The sequence below is a fragment of the Neophocaena asiaeorientalis genome, unplaced genomic scaffold, assembly GCF_003031525.2.
Source record: "Neophocaena asiaeorientalis asiaeorientalis breed wild unplaced genomic scaffold, Neophocaena_asiaeorientalis_V1.1 scaffold114, whole genome shotgun sequence".
Taxonomy (NCBI): domain Eukaryota; kingdom Metazoa; phylum Chordata; class Mammalia; order Artiodactyla; family Phocoenidae; genus Neophocaena; species Neophocaena asiaeorientalis.
The window spans coordinates 10,800,575-10,816,389 of record NW_020173116.1 but is presented as its reverse complement, the minus strand read 5'-3'; the positions used below and the strand labels follow the sequence as shown (position 1 = coordinate 10,816,389).

General features: G+C 44.4%; 1 protein-coding gene across 1 annotated transcript in view; it reads right to left on the bottom strand.

Moving 5' to 3' along the window:
* NPAS2 (neuronal PAS domain protein 2) overlaps nucleotides 1–12,691 on the bottom strand; it is a 98,788-nt gene extending 86,097 nt beyond the window's left edge. Inside the window, exon 1 of the mRNA XM_024744027.1 lies at nucleotides 12,633–12,691. Within this exon, the coding sequence (XP_024599795.1) occupies nucleotides 12,633–12,664 (32 nt within the window). The 5' untranslated portion in view covers nucleotides 12,665–12,691. The remainder of the gene's footprint in view (nucleotides 1–12,632) is intronic.
* Nucleotides 12,692–15,815: the final 3,124 nt, after the last annotated feature.

Sequence of the window (15,815 nt, the reverse complement as noted above, 5' to 3'; positions counted from 1 at the left end):
CCTTCTCAAACTCTTCCAAAATATAGCAGAGGCAGGAACACTCCCAAACTCATTCTACGAGGCCACCATCACCCTGATACCAAAATCAGGCAAAGATGTCACAGAGAAAACTACAGGCTAATATCACTGATGAACATAAATTTAAAAATCCTCAACAAAATACTAGCAAACAGAATCCAACAGCACATTAAAAGGATCATACACTATGATCAAGTGGGGTTTATCCCAGGGATGCAAGGATTCTTCAGAACTAGAACAAAACATTTCACAATTTGTATGGAAACACAAAAGACCCCGAATAGCCAAAGCAGTCTTGAGGGGAAAAAAATGGAGCTGGAGGAATCAGACTCCCTGACTTCAGACTATACTACAAAGCTACAGTAATCAAGACAATATAGTACCGGCATAGAAACATCGATCAATGGAACAAGATAGAAAGCCCAGAGACAAACCCACGCACCTATGGTCAACTAATCTATGACAAAGGAGGCAAGCATACACAATGGAGAAAAGACATTCGCTTCAATAAGGGGTGCTGGGAAAACTGGTCAGCTACATGTAAAAGAATGAAATTAGGACACTCCCTAACATCATACACAAAAATAAACTCAAAATGGATTCGAGACCTAAATGTAAGACCGGACACTGTAAAACTCTTAGAGGAAAACATAGGAAGAACACTCTGTGACGTAAATCATAGCAAGATCTTGTTTGATCCACCTCCTAGAGCAATGGAAATAAAACAAAAATAAACAAACGGGACCTAATGAAACTTCAAAGCTTTTGCACAGCAAAGGAAACCATAAACAAGATGAAAAGACAACCCTCAGAATGGGAGAAAATATTTGCAAGTGAATTAACAAAGGATTAATCTCCAAAATATATAAACAGCTCATGCAGCTCAATATTAAAGAAACAAACAACCCAATCCAAAAATGGGCAGAAGACTTAAATAGACATTTTTCCAAAGAAGACATACAGATGGCCAAGAAGCACATGAAAAGCTGCTCAACATCACTAATATTAGAGAAATGAAAATCAAAACTACAGTGAAGTATTACCTCACACCAGCTAGAATGGGCATAATAAGAAAATCTACAAACAACAAATGCTGGAGAGGGTGTGGAGAAAAGGGAACCCACTTGCACTGTTGGTGGGAATGTAGAATGAGACAGCCACTATGGATTTGGTCTGCAGGGCAGAAGTTGAGACACAGATGTAGAGAACAAACGTATGGACACCAAGGGGGGAAAGCCATCAGGGGGTGGGGATGGTGGTGTGCTGAACTGGGTGATTGGGATTGACATGTATACACTGATGTGTATAAAATTGATGACTAATAAGAACCTGCTGTATAAAAAAAATAAATAAAATTTAAAAAAAATTTTTAAATGAATATTCCTGTTATGTAAATTGGTGCAGCCACTACTGAAAACAGTATGGAAGTTACTCAGAAAGCTGAAAATAGAGTTACCATATGATCCACCAATCCCACTCCTGGGCATATATCCAGACAAAACTATAATTCAAAATGATACATGCACCCCTATGTTCACAGCAGCAGTATTCACAATAGCCAAGAAATGGAAACAACTTAAGTGTCCATCAACAGATGAAAGGATAAAGAGGATGTGGTACCTATACAATGGAATATTACTCAGCTATAAAAAGAACGAAATAATGCCATTTGCAGCAACACAGATGGACCTAGAGATTATCATACTAAATGAAGTAAATCAGAAAGAGAAAGACAAATACCATATGATATCACTTAGATGTGGAATCTAAAATATGACACAAATGAACTTATCTGTGAAACAGAAAGAGACTCAGAGACAGAGAACAGACTGGTGGTTGCCAAGGAGGATGGGGGTTGGGGGAGGTATGGAGTGGGAGTTTGGGGTTAGCAAATGCCAACTATTATTATATATAGAATGGATGAACAACAAGGTCCTACACAGGGAACTATGTTCAATATCTGGTGATAAACCATAATGGAAAAGAATATGAAAAAGAATGTATATACACATATAAGTGAGTCACTTTACTACACAGCAGAAATTAACACAACACTGTAAATCAACTAGACTTCAATAAATTTTAAAAAGAGTGTTCCTGTTAGAATTTGATGGAAATGTAGAAAAACATGATGGGAAATATGTCAAAACATTAACAGTGTCTGTTCTCTAGGTGGTATGATTATAAATCAACTTTGTTTACTTCTTCAAACATTTCAGTATTTTTCTTTTTGTTAAAATAAATTTATTTATTTATTTTGGGCTGTGTTGGGTCTTTGTTGCTGTGCACGGGCTTTCTCTAGTTGTGTCGAGTGGGGGCTACTCTTCATTGTGGTGCGTGGGCTTCTCGTTGTGATGGCTTCTCTTGTTGCAGAGCACGGGCTCTAGGCACGTGTGCTTCAGTAGCTGTGGCACGCCGGCTCAGTAGTTGCGGCTCGTAGGCTCTAGAGCGCAGGCTCAGTAGTTGTGGCGCACGGGCTTAGTTGCTTCGCGGCATGTGGGATCTTCCCGGACCAGGGCTTGAACCCGTGTCCCCTGTATTGGTAGGTGGATTCTCAGCCACTGTGCCACCAAGGAAGTCCCAACATTTCAGTATTTTTCAAGTGTTGTTTTGGTATTGTTTATGTATAAGAAAACATACCCAAAATGATGGGAATAAAGTTGACATGCCTACTGCATAAGACAGTATTGGGCTAAGGGTCTTCCATGGAAAATCATGAAGAATTATTTGGAGAAAGGGGAAGAACTGCAGACAGAGAAGTTTGTTTTGTTGTTACTATTTTAAAAATTTTTTTCCAGATAATTTTTTTTTCAATGCAGCGTGACATAAAATGGAACCAAGTTTGGTATGCTTATGTGCTAATTGCAGCCGGAGTACCTATCACGTGCTAAGAAGCCTTGAAACTTTCCAAAAGGGAGAAACAGTAAACAGCATGGCTCAAACGTGTTTTTGAGGGCACTTCCTGGGATTAGAGTTTCCTAGAATACATTTTGGGAAACTCTCGCCTAAAGCAAGGTCCGTTTAAGGTCCGGCTCACCCCTCCTAATTTCCATAACCACGTAGCATCCCTGCACACCAAGGCAGCGGGGTTTGTGGGCACCGCAGAGCCCAGGAGCCTTCAGCAACTTGGTTCAAGAAGAGAACATCGGGGCTTCCCTGGTGGCGCAGTGGTTGGGGGTCCGCCTGCTCATGCAGGGGACGCGGGTTCGTGCCCCGGCCCGGGAGGATCCCACGTGCCGCAGAGCGGCTGGGCCCGTGGGCCATGGCCGCTGGGCCTGCGCGTCCGGAGCCTGTGCTCCGCGGCGGGAGGGGCCACAGCGGTGAGAGGCCTGCGTACCGCAAAAACAAAACAAAAAAAAAAAGAAGAGAACATCAGAAGAAAAAAAAAAAGAGAGAGAGAACTTCATCTGTATGGGAGGTGGGGAGGGGAAGTCACCCCACAGGGATCAAGATGGGTCAGGCTGGTGCCACTCTCATCTCAGAAAAATCCGGCAACTCAGTCTGTTTTCTACTGCACAGCCCCGACTAAGCATTTGGGGCACGAATGAGCTGCACTGAGCCTGTTCTCTTGTGAGATGTAACGGGGACATCTTGACTCTTAACCAGAGTTATCAGAAAATGTTGAGGCTTAAATGGGAAGCTGGCCTCATTTCCTAGTGATTCTTACTTAATGTTTACCTGGGGGGAGGATTTCATGGGAACACAATCCTTAGGAACTTGTTACCGAAATTCTAAGAGAAACGTTTAGACTTTTCTGAAGGAAGGCTGCATTTTCAAGATGGTACACTTTCGAGCATCCTTTTTCAATTTAAAATAGGTTGGGAGAAACCCACACACTTATGGTCACCTAATCTATGACAAAGGAGGCAAGAATATACAATGGAGAAAAGACAGTGTCTTTAATAAGTGGTGCTGGGGAAACTGGACAGCTACCTGTAAAAGAATGAAATTAGAACACTCCTTAACACCACACACAAAAATAAACTCAACATGGATTAAAGGCCTAAATGTAAGGCTGATACTGTAAAACTTTTAGAGGAAAACATAGGGAGAATACTCTCTGACATAAATCGCAAGATCCTTTTCAATCCACCTCCTAGAATAATGAAATAAAAACAAAAATAAACAAATGGGACCCAATTAAACTTAAAAGCTTTTGCACAGTGAAGGAAACCATAAACAAAATAAAAAGAAAACCCTCAGAATGGGAGAAAATATTTGCAAACGAAGCAACCGACAAGGGATTAATCTCCAAAATATACAAACAGCTCATGCAGCTCAATATCAAAAAAAACAAACAACCCAATCAAAAAATGGGCAGAAGATCTAAATAGACATTTCTCCAAAGACAATGGTTAAAAAGCACATGAAAAGATGCTCAACATCACTAATTATTAGAGAAATGCAAATCAAAACTATAATGAGGTATAACCTCACACCAGTCAGAATGGCCATCAACAAAAATTCTACAAACAATAAATGCTGGATAGGGTGTGGAGAAAAGCGAACCCTCCTACACTGTTGGTGGGAATGTAAACTGGTGCAGCCACTATGGAGAACAGTATGGAGGTTCCTTAAAAAACTGAAAATAGAGCTACCATACGATCCAGCAATTCCACTCCTGGGTATATATCAGGAGAAAACCATAATTCGAAAAGATACATGCACCCCAATGTTCATTGCAGCACTATTCACAATAGCCAGGACATGGAAGCAACCTAAATGCCCATCACCAGAGGAACGGATAAAGAAGATGTGGTACGTATACACAATGGAATATTACACAGCCATAAAAAAGAACGAAATAACGCCATTTGCTGCAACATGGATGGACCTAGAGATTATCATAGTGAGTGAAGTAAGTCAGACAGAGAAAGACAAATATTATATGATACTCTGCTTATATGTGGAATCTAAGAAAGGGCTACAAATGAACTTATCTACAAAACCAAAGCAGAGTTACAGATGTAGAAAACCAACTTATGGTTACTGGGGGGTAAGCAGGGAAGGGGGGACGGATAAACTGGAAGATTGGGACTGATACATACACACTACTATATATGAAATAGATAACTAATAAGGACCTACTGTATAGCACAGGGAGCTCTACTCAATACTCTGTAATGGCCTATATGGGAAAAGAATCTAAAAAAAGAGTGGATATATGTATTTTTATAACAGATTCACTTTGCTGTACACCTGAAACAACATTGTAAGTCAATTATACCCCAATTTAAAAAAAATAAAGCATTCAGACAAAAAAAATAGACTGGGAGTTTGGGGTTGACATGTACACACTGCTATATTTAAAACAGATAACCAACCCTAACCTACTGTATAGCACAGGGAACCCTGCTCAATATTCTGTAATAACCTAAATGGGAAAAGAACTTGAAAAAGAGTAGATACGGGACTTCCCTGGTGGCACAGTGGTTAAGAATCTGCCTGCCAGTGCAGGGGACACGGGTTCGATCCCTGGTCTGGGAAGATCCCATATGCCATGAAGCAACTAAGCCCATGCGCCACAACTACTGAGCCTGTGCTCTAGAGCCCGTGAGCCACAACTCTTGAGCCTGCATGCCACAACTACTGATGCCCGAGCGCCTAGAGCCTGTGCTCTGCAACAAGAGAAGCCACCGAAATAAGAAGTCCACGCACCACAACGAAGAATAATCCCCGCTCACTGCAACTAGAGAAAGCCCACACGCAGCAACCAAGACCCGGTGCAGCCAAAAAACAAAAAAGAGTAGATACATGTATATGTATAACTGAATCACTTTGCTGTACACCTGAAACTAACAGAACATTGTTAATCTACTCCAATATAAAATAAAAAATAGAAAAGTAAAATTTATTGAAATGATTGAAAGGGAGTTAAGGAAATTACCCTTTGCCTTAGATGCCCCCAGGAAGGTGCCAGGTCTCCCTGAGCTGGGAGAGTCCCAAGTTTCTAGGCCTACCAGGAAAACATTTCTCCTTCTGACAAGTCTTCTTGTCAACCAAGGGACCCCACTAGGGTGAAAGCCAAGAGCCCCAAACAGAAGGAGGCACCGTTCCCGTCTCTGTTTACTGGGCCACAGTAAGAATTAGCATTCTGCCTGCAAGTACACTGCTACCCTCCCCTTTGCTTTGAATGCAGAGTCACTCATCTGGAAACTACAGGGTAATAGGAATGACTCGTGTGTCCTGATACCACTATGTTCTCGCAATGCCTGCTGCTGCCTTAATCACCAAATAAAAGAGACAGAAAGGAGCCTCGAATTTTTTACTGCCGTTTTTTCCCTGTGTGTGGGCTTATGACGATGTACATAACACCCAGTCAGGAGCCTAAGAAAGAAAAACACAGCAAAATTAGCATGATAGATGGGCTCCAGCTGGGAACAGCTACATGCACTGCCCAGGGCCAGGCTTTTTCACTCCGCACTGAGCCTGACACAGGGGCATCGGCAAGTGCGCACAGGGCAGAAGTCCTCCAAGTGGGCTACAACCTTCATGGTGCAGGCCGGCCTTTCCTGTTACACCTACATAATTTACAACAGAGAAATAAAACAACGAGGTCAGTCTCCCCTCTTAACCAAGTTACTCTCCACGAAAGGACACCCGGCTGAGAAAGCAGGGCCCACAAATTCTGGTCATCCTCCCGGGTCTGCCCAACACACCGCTCGGTTATGTTCTTTCCCCTTTATGCTTGGAGGATGCCCCCAACCTGCCTCAAAGCTCTTGGAGGGCAGGGTAATGCTCCGTATCCCCTTCTGTATCTTCCACTTGCTCACATGCTTACTTAACCAATCCTGATGCGAGGGTGATGGAATGGCAGCTGTCATTGGTCCACATCAACCAACACCCCCAGGAGGGACCGGAAGTAACAACCAGCCTCCCAATACTGAAGCTTTTCCTTCTGCAATGCCTGCTTCTGCAAAACTGCATGTAGAGACTTCCCTGGTGGCGCAGGGGTTAAGAATCCGCCTGCCAATCCAGGGGACACGGGTTTGAGCCCTGGTCCAGGAAGATCCCACATGCTGTGGGGCAACTAAGCTTGTGTGCCACAACTACTGAGCCTGCGCTCTAGAGCCCACGAGCCACAACTACTGAGGCTGTGTGCCACAACTACTGAGGCTGCGTGCCACAACTACTGAAGCCCGTGCTCCCCAACAAGAGAAGCCACCGCAATGAGAAACCTGCGCACTACACTGAAGAAGAGACCCCGCTTGCCGCAACTAGAGAAAACCCGTGCACAGCAACAAAGACCCAACACAGCCCCCCCAAAAATAAATAAATTTTTTTAAAAAACTGAATGTACAAGCATCTTATTTGTTGTGTTTTAACTCCTCCCTCTTGCCTGAACCATTTCACTGGTGTTGAGACTAAGGATTAGGGTCAAAGAATAATATAATGGTCTAGCTTGTGTTTCAGAACCAGTTCTCGCCCTGCAGAGAATTCCAAGCAGCAGCTACTCTTGCCTGACACTCTTGATCCTTATTGACAAAAGGCCACAAAAAAGAATGATATTTTCCCATTTGCAGCAACATGGATCAAGGTCAGAGGTTATCACACTAAGTGAAGTCTGTCATACAAGAAAGAAACACCATATGATATCACTTATATGTGGTATCTCAAAAATGATATAAATGAACTTATTTACGAAACAGACTCACACACAGAAAACAAACTTATGGTTACCAAAGGGGAAGTGGGGGGAGGGATAACCTAGGAATTTGGAATTAACATATACAAACTACAATATATAAGATAGATAAACAGGGGCTTCCCTGGTGGCGCAGTGGTTGAGAGTCCGCCTGCCGATGCAGGGGACATGGGTTCATGCCCCGATCCGGGAGGATCCCACATGCCGCGGAGCGGCTGGGCCCGTGAGCCACGGCCGCTGAGCCTGCGCGTCCGGAGCCTGTGCTCCGCAATGGGAGAGGCCACAGCAGTGAGAGGCCCACGTACCGCAAAAAAAAAAAGATAAACAACCGGATCTACTGTATAGCACAGGGAATTATACTCAGTATCTTATAATACCTAAAATGGAAAAGAATCTGAAAATGGGAAACAAATCTGAAAAAATATGTATGTATTATGGATATATATGTATGTATAACTGAATCACTTTGCTGTACACCTGAAACTAACGCAACATTGGAAATCAACTATACGTTGATTTTAAAAAAAGGTCACATGGTTAGCAAACATTTGGTCCTGTCCAAAACATCCATAAATCATCTGGTCCATAAGATGCTTGGTCCACACCAAAATGTCCTTGAAATTTGGTCCTACCCAAAACTTCCAGGGAGACATCTGGTCCATGCCAAAAGGTCCTTGATATTTTTGTCCTGTCCAAAACCATTTGGCATGGACCAAATATGTTCATGGATGTTTGGGATAGGACCAAGTTTCAAGGGCCTTTTGGCGTGGACCAAATATTTTATGGACCAACTGTCTCATGGACATTCTGGACAGGACCAAATGTCCTGCAAGGGGCAGCACAGTTCTAAACTCACCACCCATCCTCCCTCCCTCAGTGAAAATGCACGAGGTTATGGAAATAGACCTTCACTGATAAGAGATCATGTAATTTTAGTTAATGCCAATGAACTGACCATTTAATATTGGATTAAAGGAGGCTCACATGAAAGACTTTCTTCTTAGCATTCAGTTCTATCAAGAAATGGAATGAGCTGTATTTTACAATGCTGCCCAGTTACAGAAGCTTGCTTTCTTTGGAAAGTGATGATTCTTCCAACGCTTTCTGTCCCTGCCCCTTGGGCACGTGGGTGAACCATGTTATGAGAAGTTGTCAGGAGCCCAGACTTTAGGAACTGCTGCCTGAACGTGAATCCCTGCCTGCCTGTGTGGCCCCTCAGCCTCCGGCTTCTCCACTGTAAAATGGGACTAAAAATAACCAGTGTCGAGGTTTAGAGTTAATGCATGTAAAATGCTGCAGACACACAGTGTGTGTCCCGGAAGTGTTAGCTTTTCTTATTAGCACTGTGTACCCTGCACTGTGCTAGGGTCTTACACTGAGCTCCATTCAGTTCCTGCAATAACCCTAGGAAGAGCGTGCTACTATTAACACCCCCATTTTACACAGTAGGAAACTGAGGCTAGGAGAGGTTTTTTTTTTTTAGCTCGTCTAAGGACGGAAAGTAAAAGTGGCAAGAATCAAAGCTGGGACTGTCTGATTCTAAGCCCATGCACTTCCTGCCACACCACACTACTTCCTGGATGACACACACACACACACACACACACACACACACACACACACTGCCAAACGGTGTCACATCAGAATTAGAAAAATGTGCTTATGACTGGTAAACTGTGCCTCATTATCTAGGGATCCAAATGTCTCTCAAACAAACTGTTTCTTTTCTGAGTACAAGGACCATGTTTTTACATCTTCCCTAAAGAAAAAGCACATAGTTCTGTACACACAATAGGGCACTCAATGCTCACTGGATTTACATGGAAATTCACAGCAGAAAGTGGATCCGTGTCCTGGTTTAGAATACTTGATCAAACAATCCAAATAAACCATGAATTCCCCAAAGCTTTGAAAACCTTGCCTAATATAGCTCATGTGTTCTGGAGACAAGAAGAGATCTGATCTGAAGCTAAACGTTTCTAATCTCATCAAAAATACCGGGAGTGAAAACAATTCATATCAGACCTCCAGGTGGGATTAGGGGAAGGGCCTCCCATGTTGCTGCTAGAAAACCCACATAGCTAGAGGCATTGGAAGTGATACAATTTTAGGATTGTCTTTGTTTTGTCCTTGTTTTTTTTCCCCCACGTGTTACGAAGAATACTGCATTATTGCTGCTATTCTGGCCAAGAGATCTGGGTATTCCTGAACATTCTAAAACCCGTTTCCCCACCTGAGGACAAGAGGGGAATAAGGACCAGCTGCCTCACTGCCCAGTGTCTATGCTGGGAGGTTTCCAAATAGGCGATTTGGTGGCATGGGTGCCCACGGCTCAAAGCAAATGGGGGTGGGAATAAATGGCAAGAAACTGCATACAATTGGATTTCTAAGAGTTTTTAGCCAAGATTTTATTGGAATATCTATATTGGATGATCTCTGAGCATGGTAGAGCCTAAACATGCATTTTACCTCTTCCTGATTTTGAGGTAAGCCGTGCAGTAAAAAGACAGGACTAAGACTGTGGGCCTGGGGGTGACATTAAAGATGATGATGGCAAAAGCCAAACTCCTATGGACTCAAAGTCACATCAGGACACGGTCTGGGCCTGCCAGAGAGACCAAATTAGTTCTCATGTGAAGAGATATGTGTGTGGTCCGGAGAATAAGAACAGAGTCCAAGGTTTAGGAAGCCTGTATTTATCTTCCACTTCTGCTACCTGTTAGAGCTTTAGGGTGTTTGACAAGTTACTTAACCTTATTGGGCCTTAGTTTCCTGATCTGTAAAATGGGAATAACGATGATACACACCTCAAAGGAATGTGGAGGAGTTGATACGAGATAATGCATAGAAAAGTACTTAGCCTGGTACCGTGCACCCGAAAGTTATCAGGGCACACAGGACACGCCCAGTGACCACTAGCCAGCACCACTGACCTTTTCATTATTGCTAATGGGAGTAGCTTATAAATGTGTTAATGGAAAATGTCCTACATCTTCACATACAGGTAGCGATTAATACTTAAAAAATAAAAAGCTTCTTGGTGTATTTTGTGGCTGTTCCCAAAATAGCCCGCGAGGAGGGCAGGGCAGAAATGATGACCCTCGTGTTGCAGCTGAGAAGGTGGAGGCTTAGCGAGGTGAAGGGGCTTATTGGAATCCATCAGGTAGAACAGGGCCAGCCAGGAATGCAGCTCAGGCCTCTGCCTCCTGCCCTGTCTCCACAGCGACCTGGCATGCAACCAAGAGGCGAGATGCCCCAGAGCAGAGAGCTGGAAGCCTGCCAGGGAGAGATGGCATAAGGACTCCGTTCCAGTCTGGTCTCGTCTGATCTATTCATTTGCACGTTGCTTGGGACCCACGTGGATTTTACAGCCCTTGTAGGTGGTGGCCTAAGGGAGCCATGGTCCCCAGCGCCAAGTGATGTGTCTGTTAGTTCAGAATAAGCCGGGGAGTTCCTCATATTACTGTTTGTTTACCTTGGTCCTCCAGCTCCAACAATCCTCAGTCCACCCCAACCTGAGTTTGCCTACCCCTCTGGCACTGCCCTGCTCCCTGATGTTCTTAAGGAAATATCTGGGAAATTAACAACCGGTACACACTTCCCCTGCGCCCCACAGGGGAAGATTCAGGCCTCAGAGGTCTGAGTGGCTGGGGATTTATTGTTCTCATGGCTGCCCCCGCACCAGGTGACGTGGAAGGACAGACACCCCTGGGGCTGCTGAACTGGGCAACTTCTGAGGGCTCCGTCATTCGAAAGTGGAAGATTCTGTAGGTGACAACCAGGTAGTGGGCTCTGTGAAGGGAGGTGGGCAAACCCTTCAGCCCTGTAGGTGTTTAAGAGGCTGTCAGAGGGCGGAGGGACCTGCCAGCCACAGGCAGTGGCAGGAGGAGAGAGCAAAGAGCTTGGAGGAAGGAGGCTAGTCCTCCGGGCCTGAGTGAAGGCCTTCCTGAGACAGGACATCCCGTGTCGCCATAGGACACCACTGCTGGGCCTGTCCCCCTGAAACCTAATGACCCGTGGTCACCTACCCATCACCACCATTCACCTGGGCCCTCCCATGGGCATGCCTCTCATTCATCTTTATTACCCCAGAGCCTGGTGTGGTCACTGCCAACTCGGTCTGATCGTACGAGATAGGTAACATCCGACTGGCCTCTACCTTCAAAATATCCACTTTATGGGGGACTTCCCTGGCGGTCCAGTAGTTAAGACTCCACACTTCCAATGCAGGGAGCACGGGATCAATCCCTGGTCAGGGAACTAAGATCCCGCATGCCCCGCGGTGAGGCCAAAAAATAAAAATAAAATAAAATAAAACAAAATATCTACTTTATGATTCCACCTCATATACAGTAGGTGTTCAATAAATGTCCAGTGAAGGAATAAGCATGGACGTGGTTCTAACAGTGCTGACATGCCAGCGACCAAGCTAGGCTTTCTGGTCAACCCGACAACAGTGCCAAGCAGCTGTGATATCTCCATTTTCCAATGAGGAAGCTGAGATACCATATATGGAAGAGCTTAGCCCAGTGAGGATGGTTATTCCACGTTCAGTGCGTGCCGATGATTATTCCAATTACTGTCCAGGGCCAACAGCTCCCTGACAGCACATCCAAGATTTAAACCCAGCCTGGCCTGGCTCTAATCAGGCTGCCTTGCCAAGCAGTGTCCATCCTGGAAATGCAGTAACTGGAGGCTTCTGAAAGGAGGCCCCAGTCAACAGGGTCACCACATGGACATGTGAAAACTATAAACCACTTGGCAAGTCCCAAACAATCAGTAATTTCTGGGTAAGGAACAAAATTGAGGGAACTGGCTTGAATTTTTTCAGCGGAGTGACACAGTATTTCAAGGAGCACATGTGCCCCAGCCCCCTGCCTGGCTGTGCTTTCCGCTGTACAGTGAGCAAAAGCGGGGTTCAGACGGCGGACACATGACACAGCCGCGGCAGGGAAGTCGCCCCTCTTACCTCTTTGCCCTGTCTTTCTCATCTTCATCCATTAGATTGTCTCGGCAGTTTTTCCTGCAAAAAAAAAAAACAGATGATGACTCTCTGATTCTCGACCTTTCTCACAGGTCTTTCTGGTTGCCATCATTTTGGTCTGATCTAAATCACATGCCTTAATCCACAGGTTCTCAAACTTTCTGGTTCCAGCAACTCTTTGCACCCTCTCAAAAATGACCGAGGGCTCTGAAGATCTCTTGTGTATGTGGGTGAAAACTGAGAAATCTGAAATGTACAGTACTCCATTAAGCATCAGAGAGACGTCATCAACAGAACTCCAAGAGCTTCTGGAAAAGACCACTGTATACTCAAGAGAGTAAACAGGCAAATGATATGTTAACATTAGAAAAACTGTTTTGACCTCGAGGACCCTCCCCTGGGTCCCTAGATCACACTCTGGGAACTGCTTTCCGGACCCAGCTCAACAAAGCGTCTGTTTATTTCAAACCTGCAAGCTGCCCGAGACATTCTAAAGGAGAGCATTTCTTTATCTGTTCATTTAAATACACAAACTCCTCTTATGCAGCCTGGAGGGATCGGGGCCCCAAAAAGTATAACTGCTCCCCTATCTTTAAGGCACGTACACCCCCTAGATAGTCAAGGTACACAGATGTGAAAAATGAAGTAACAATCCAGGAATGTTCTCACAGCCCCAAACCTCATCGCCTGGGCCTCTACTCTCCCAGGCCGCTGGCTCAAAGGCTCTTGGGCCAACTGACCCGGTGTCCCCTGCTACACACAGGCCTGTGGTCCTTCACCCCTCAGAGCCACATCCCTGATTACTCTTCCTTCACACGTTTCCCAGAGTCCCATCTGTCTGGGGGCGGAAAGACTCCATGCAGAAAGACTTTCAGGGTGTCCCTGAGGCCAGAGTTGGGGGAACTGGAGGCGAAGTGTGGTGGAGATAAGGGTGGGGACCACAGAAGAAATGGAATCACCATGACCCACATGCTTCTGGTCTGGTCTTCTGGTCTCTAAACAGAGGGAGGGCCTGACATCAGAATTCCAGAATCAACACTTTGCAAATGCACTAACCTTTACTCTCAAAATTCCAAGTTCCTGATCACAGGTTTTTTTTTTTATTATTAAAATAACTCATTTTATGAAAAGGCCAGTATGAATTTTGTAACAAAAGTAGACAAGGATATTAACAGAAAGAATTATTCTAGGTCAATCTCATTCATGAACATGAATATAAGAATTCTCAACCAAACAGCAAATCCAATAGAACCATACATAAAAATTGTAACATTTGGGCTTCCCTGGTGGCGCAGTGGTTGAGAGTCTGCCTGCCGATGCAGGGGACACGGGTTCGTGCCCCCAGTCCGGGAAGATCCCACATGCCGCGGAGCGGCTGGGCCCGTGAGCCATGGCCGCTGAGCCTGTGCGTCCGGAGCCTGTGCTCCGCAACGGGAGAGGCCACAACAGTGAGAGGCCCGCATACCGCAAAAAAAAAAAAAAAAAAAAAAATTGTAACATTAGATAAAAATTTTTAATGGGACAAATGAATCTTTTCTCTGAGATAATTTTGTTTTGTAGTTTTTGGTCTGCTGTGAGCCCAGGCATGAGTCTGAGGCAAAGAGGAAAAGGAATTCTGCAGTCACAGCCCCTGTTTACTTACAAGCCCCATTCGGTTAATAGCAGACATATTTTAGTGACAGATTCGCAAGAAACCCCATTCAGCAGTTGAGGCCTGTGGCATAATTAGAATGGGGTTAGCATATCTGCAAACAGGCATCTGCTTAATGTTTCCCAGATGGAATCTGTTCAGAGCTTTAAGACATGAAGAATGCAGTCCATTCGTTTAATGATGTGCTACCCCGGGTCTGCACTCCACGGAAAGTGGTGGCTGCCCGTGTGCTGAGGGCATGAGCCCACATCCAGCCATGGTAAAAGGGTAAAAGCCGTGCCCCTTACCAGGTACCCCTGGACAGAGCACGTTTACGGGAGGATGTGGGCTTCGGTCCGCTTTGCTGAGGATCTGGAATCCTGTTTGGATGACAGGGGCTGCTTTGTCATACATGAAACGTTGTAGAAACACCTACAAATGACTAATAGCTACTCTGTATCAACTGCGGCAGCTCTGATTCCTCTCTCTCTGTTCTTAAACACTTCCTGAATCCATGAAGCCCTGATGTTCTACACCCACGTTCTCTTCTTTCCCATCCCTCCCATTTCCTTTCCCGATTCCTGTCACTTGACCCCTAAGTCACTCTGCTCCACTGCACCTGAGGGAAGAGAACACACCTGAGTTGTGCTCCCCAGGAGCACCTGCCCCAGAAGCTTCACACCAATGTCCTGTTTTGTCACACCTGTTGTCTCCCATGCCTTCCTCATGTCCATCAACAGAGGAATGGATAGAGGAGATGTGGTACGTATATACAATGGAGTACTACTCAGCCATAAAAAAGAACGAAATGATGCCATTTGCAGCAACGTGGATGGACCTAGAGATTCTCATACTAAGTGAAGTAAGTCAGATAGAGAAAAACAAATATCATATGATACCACTTATATGTGGAATCTCAAAAAATGATACATGAACTTATTTACAAAACAGAAATAGACTTGCAGACTTCAAAAACAAACTTACGGTTACCAAAGGGGAAAGGATGGGGGGAGGAATATATTAGGAGTTTGAGATTAACATATACACACTACTATATGTAAAATAAACAACAAGGACCTACAATATAGCACAAGAAACTCTACTCAATATTCTGTAATAATCTATATGGGAAAAGAATCTGAAAAAGAATGGATATATGTATATGTACAACTGATTCACTTTGTTGTACACCTAAAATTAACACAACATTTTAAATCAACTATACTCCAATATAAAATAAAAATTAAATTAAAAAGTTAAGCGCACATAAAAAAACAATTGCGGTAATGTACACGTAACATAAAATTTACCATTTTCAACTCTACAGCTCAGTAGCATTAAGTATATTCATACTGTGGTGCAACCATCACCACCATCCATCTCCAGAGCTCTTTTTATCTTGCAAAACTGAAACTCTGTCCCCATTAAACACTGACTCCCCACTCTCCGTCATCCAACCCCTCATGACCACCATTCTACTTTCTGTCTCCACGATTCTGACGACTCTAGGGCCCTCATATAGGTGGAATTATACAGGA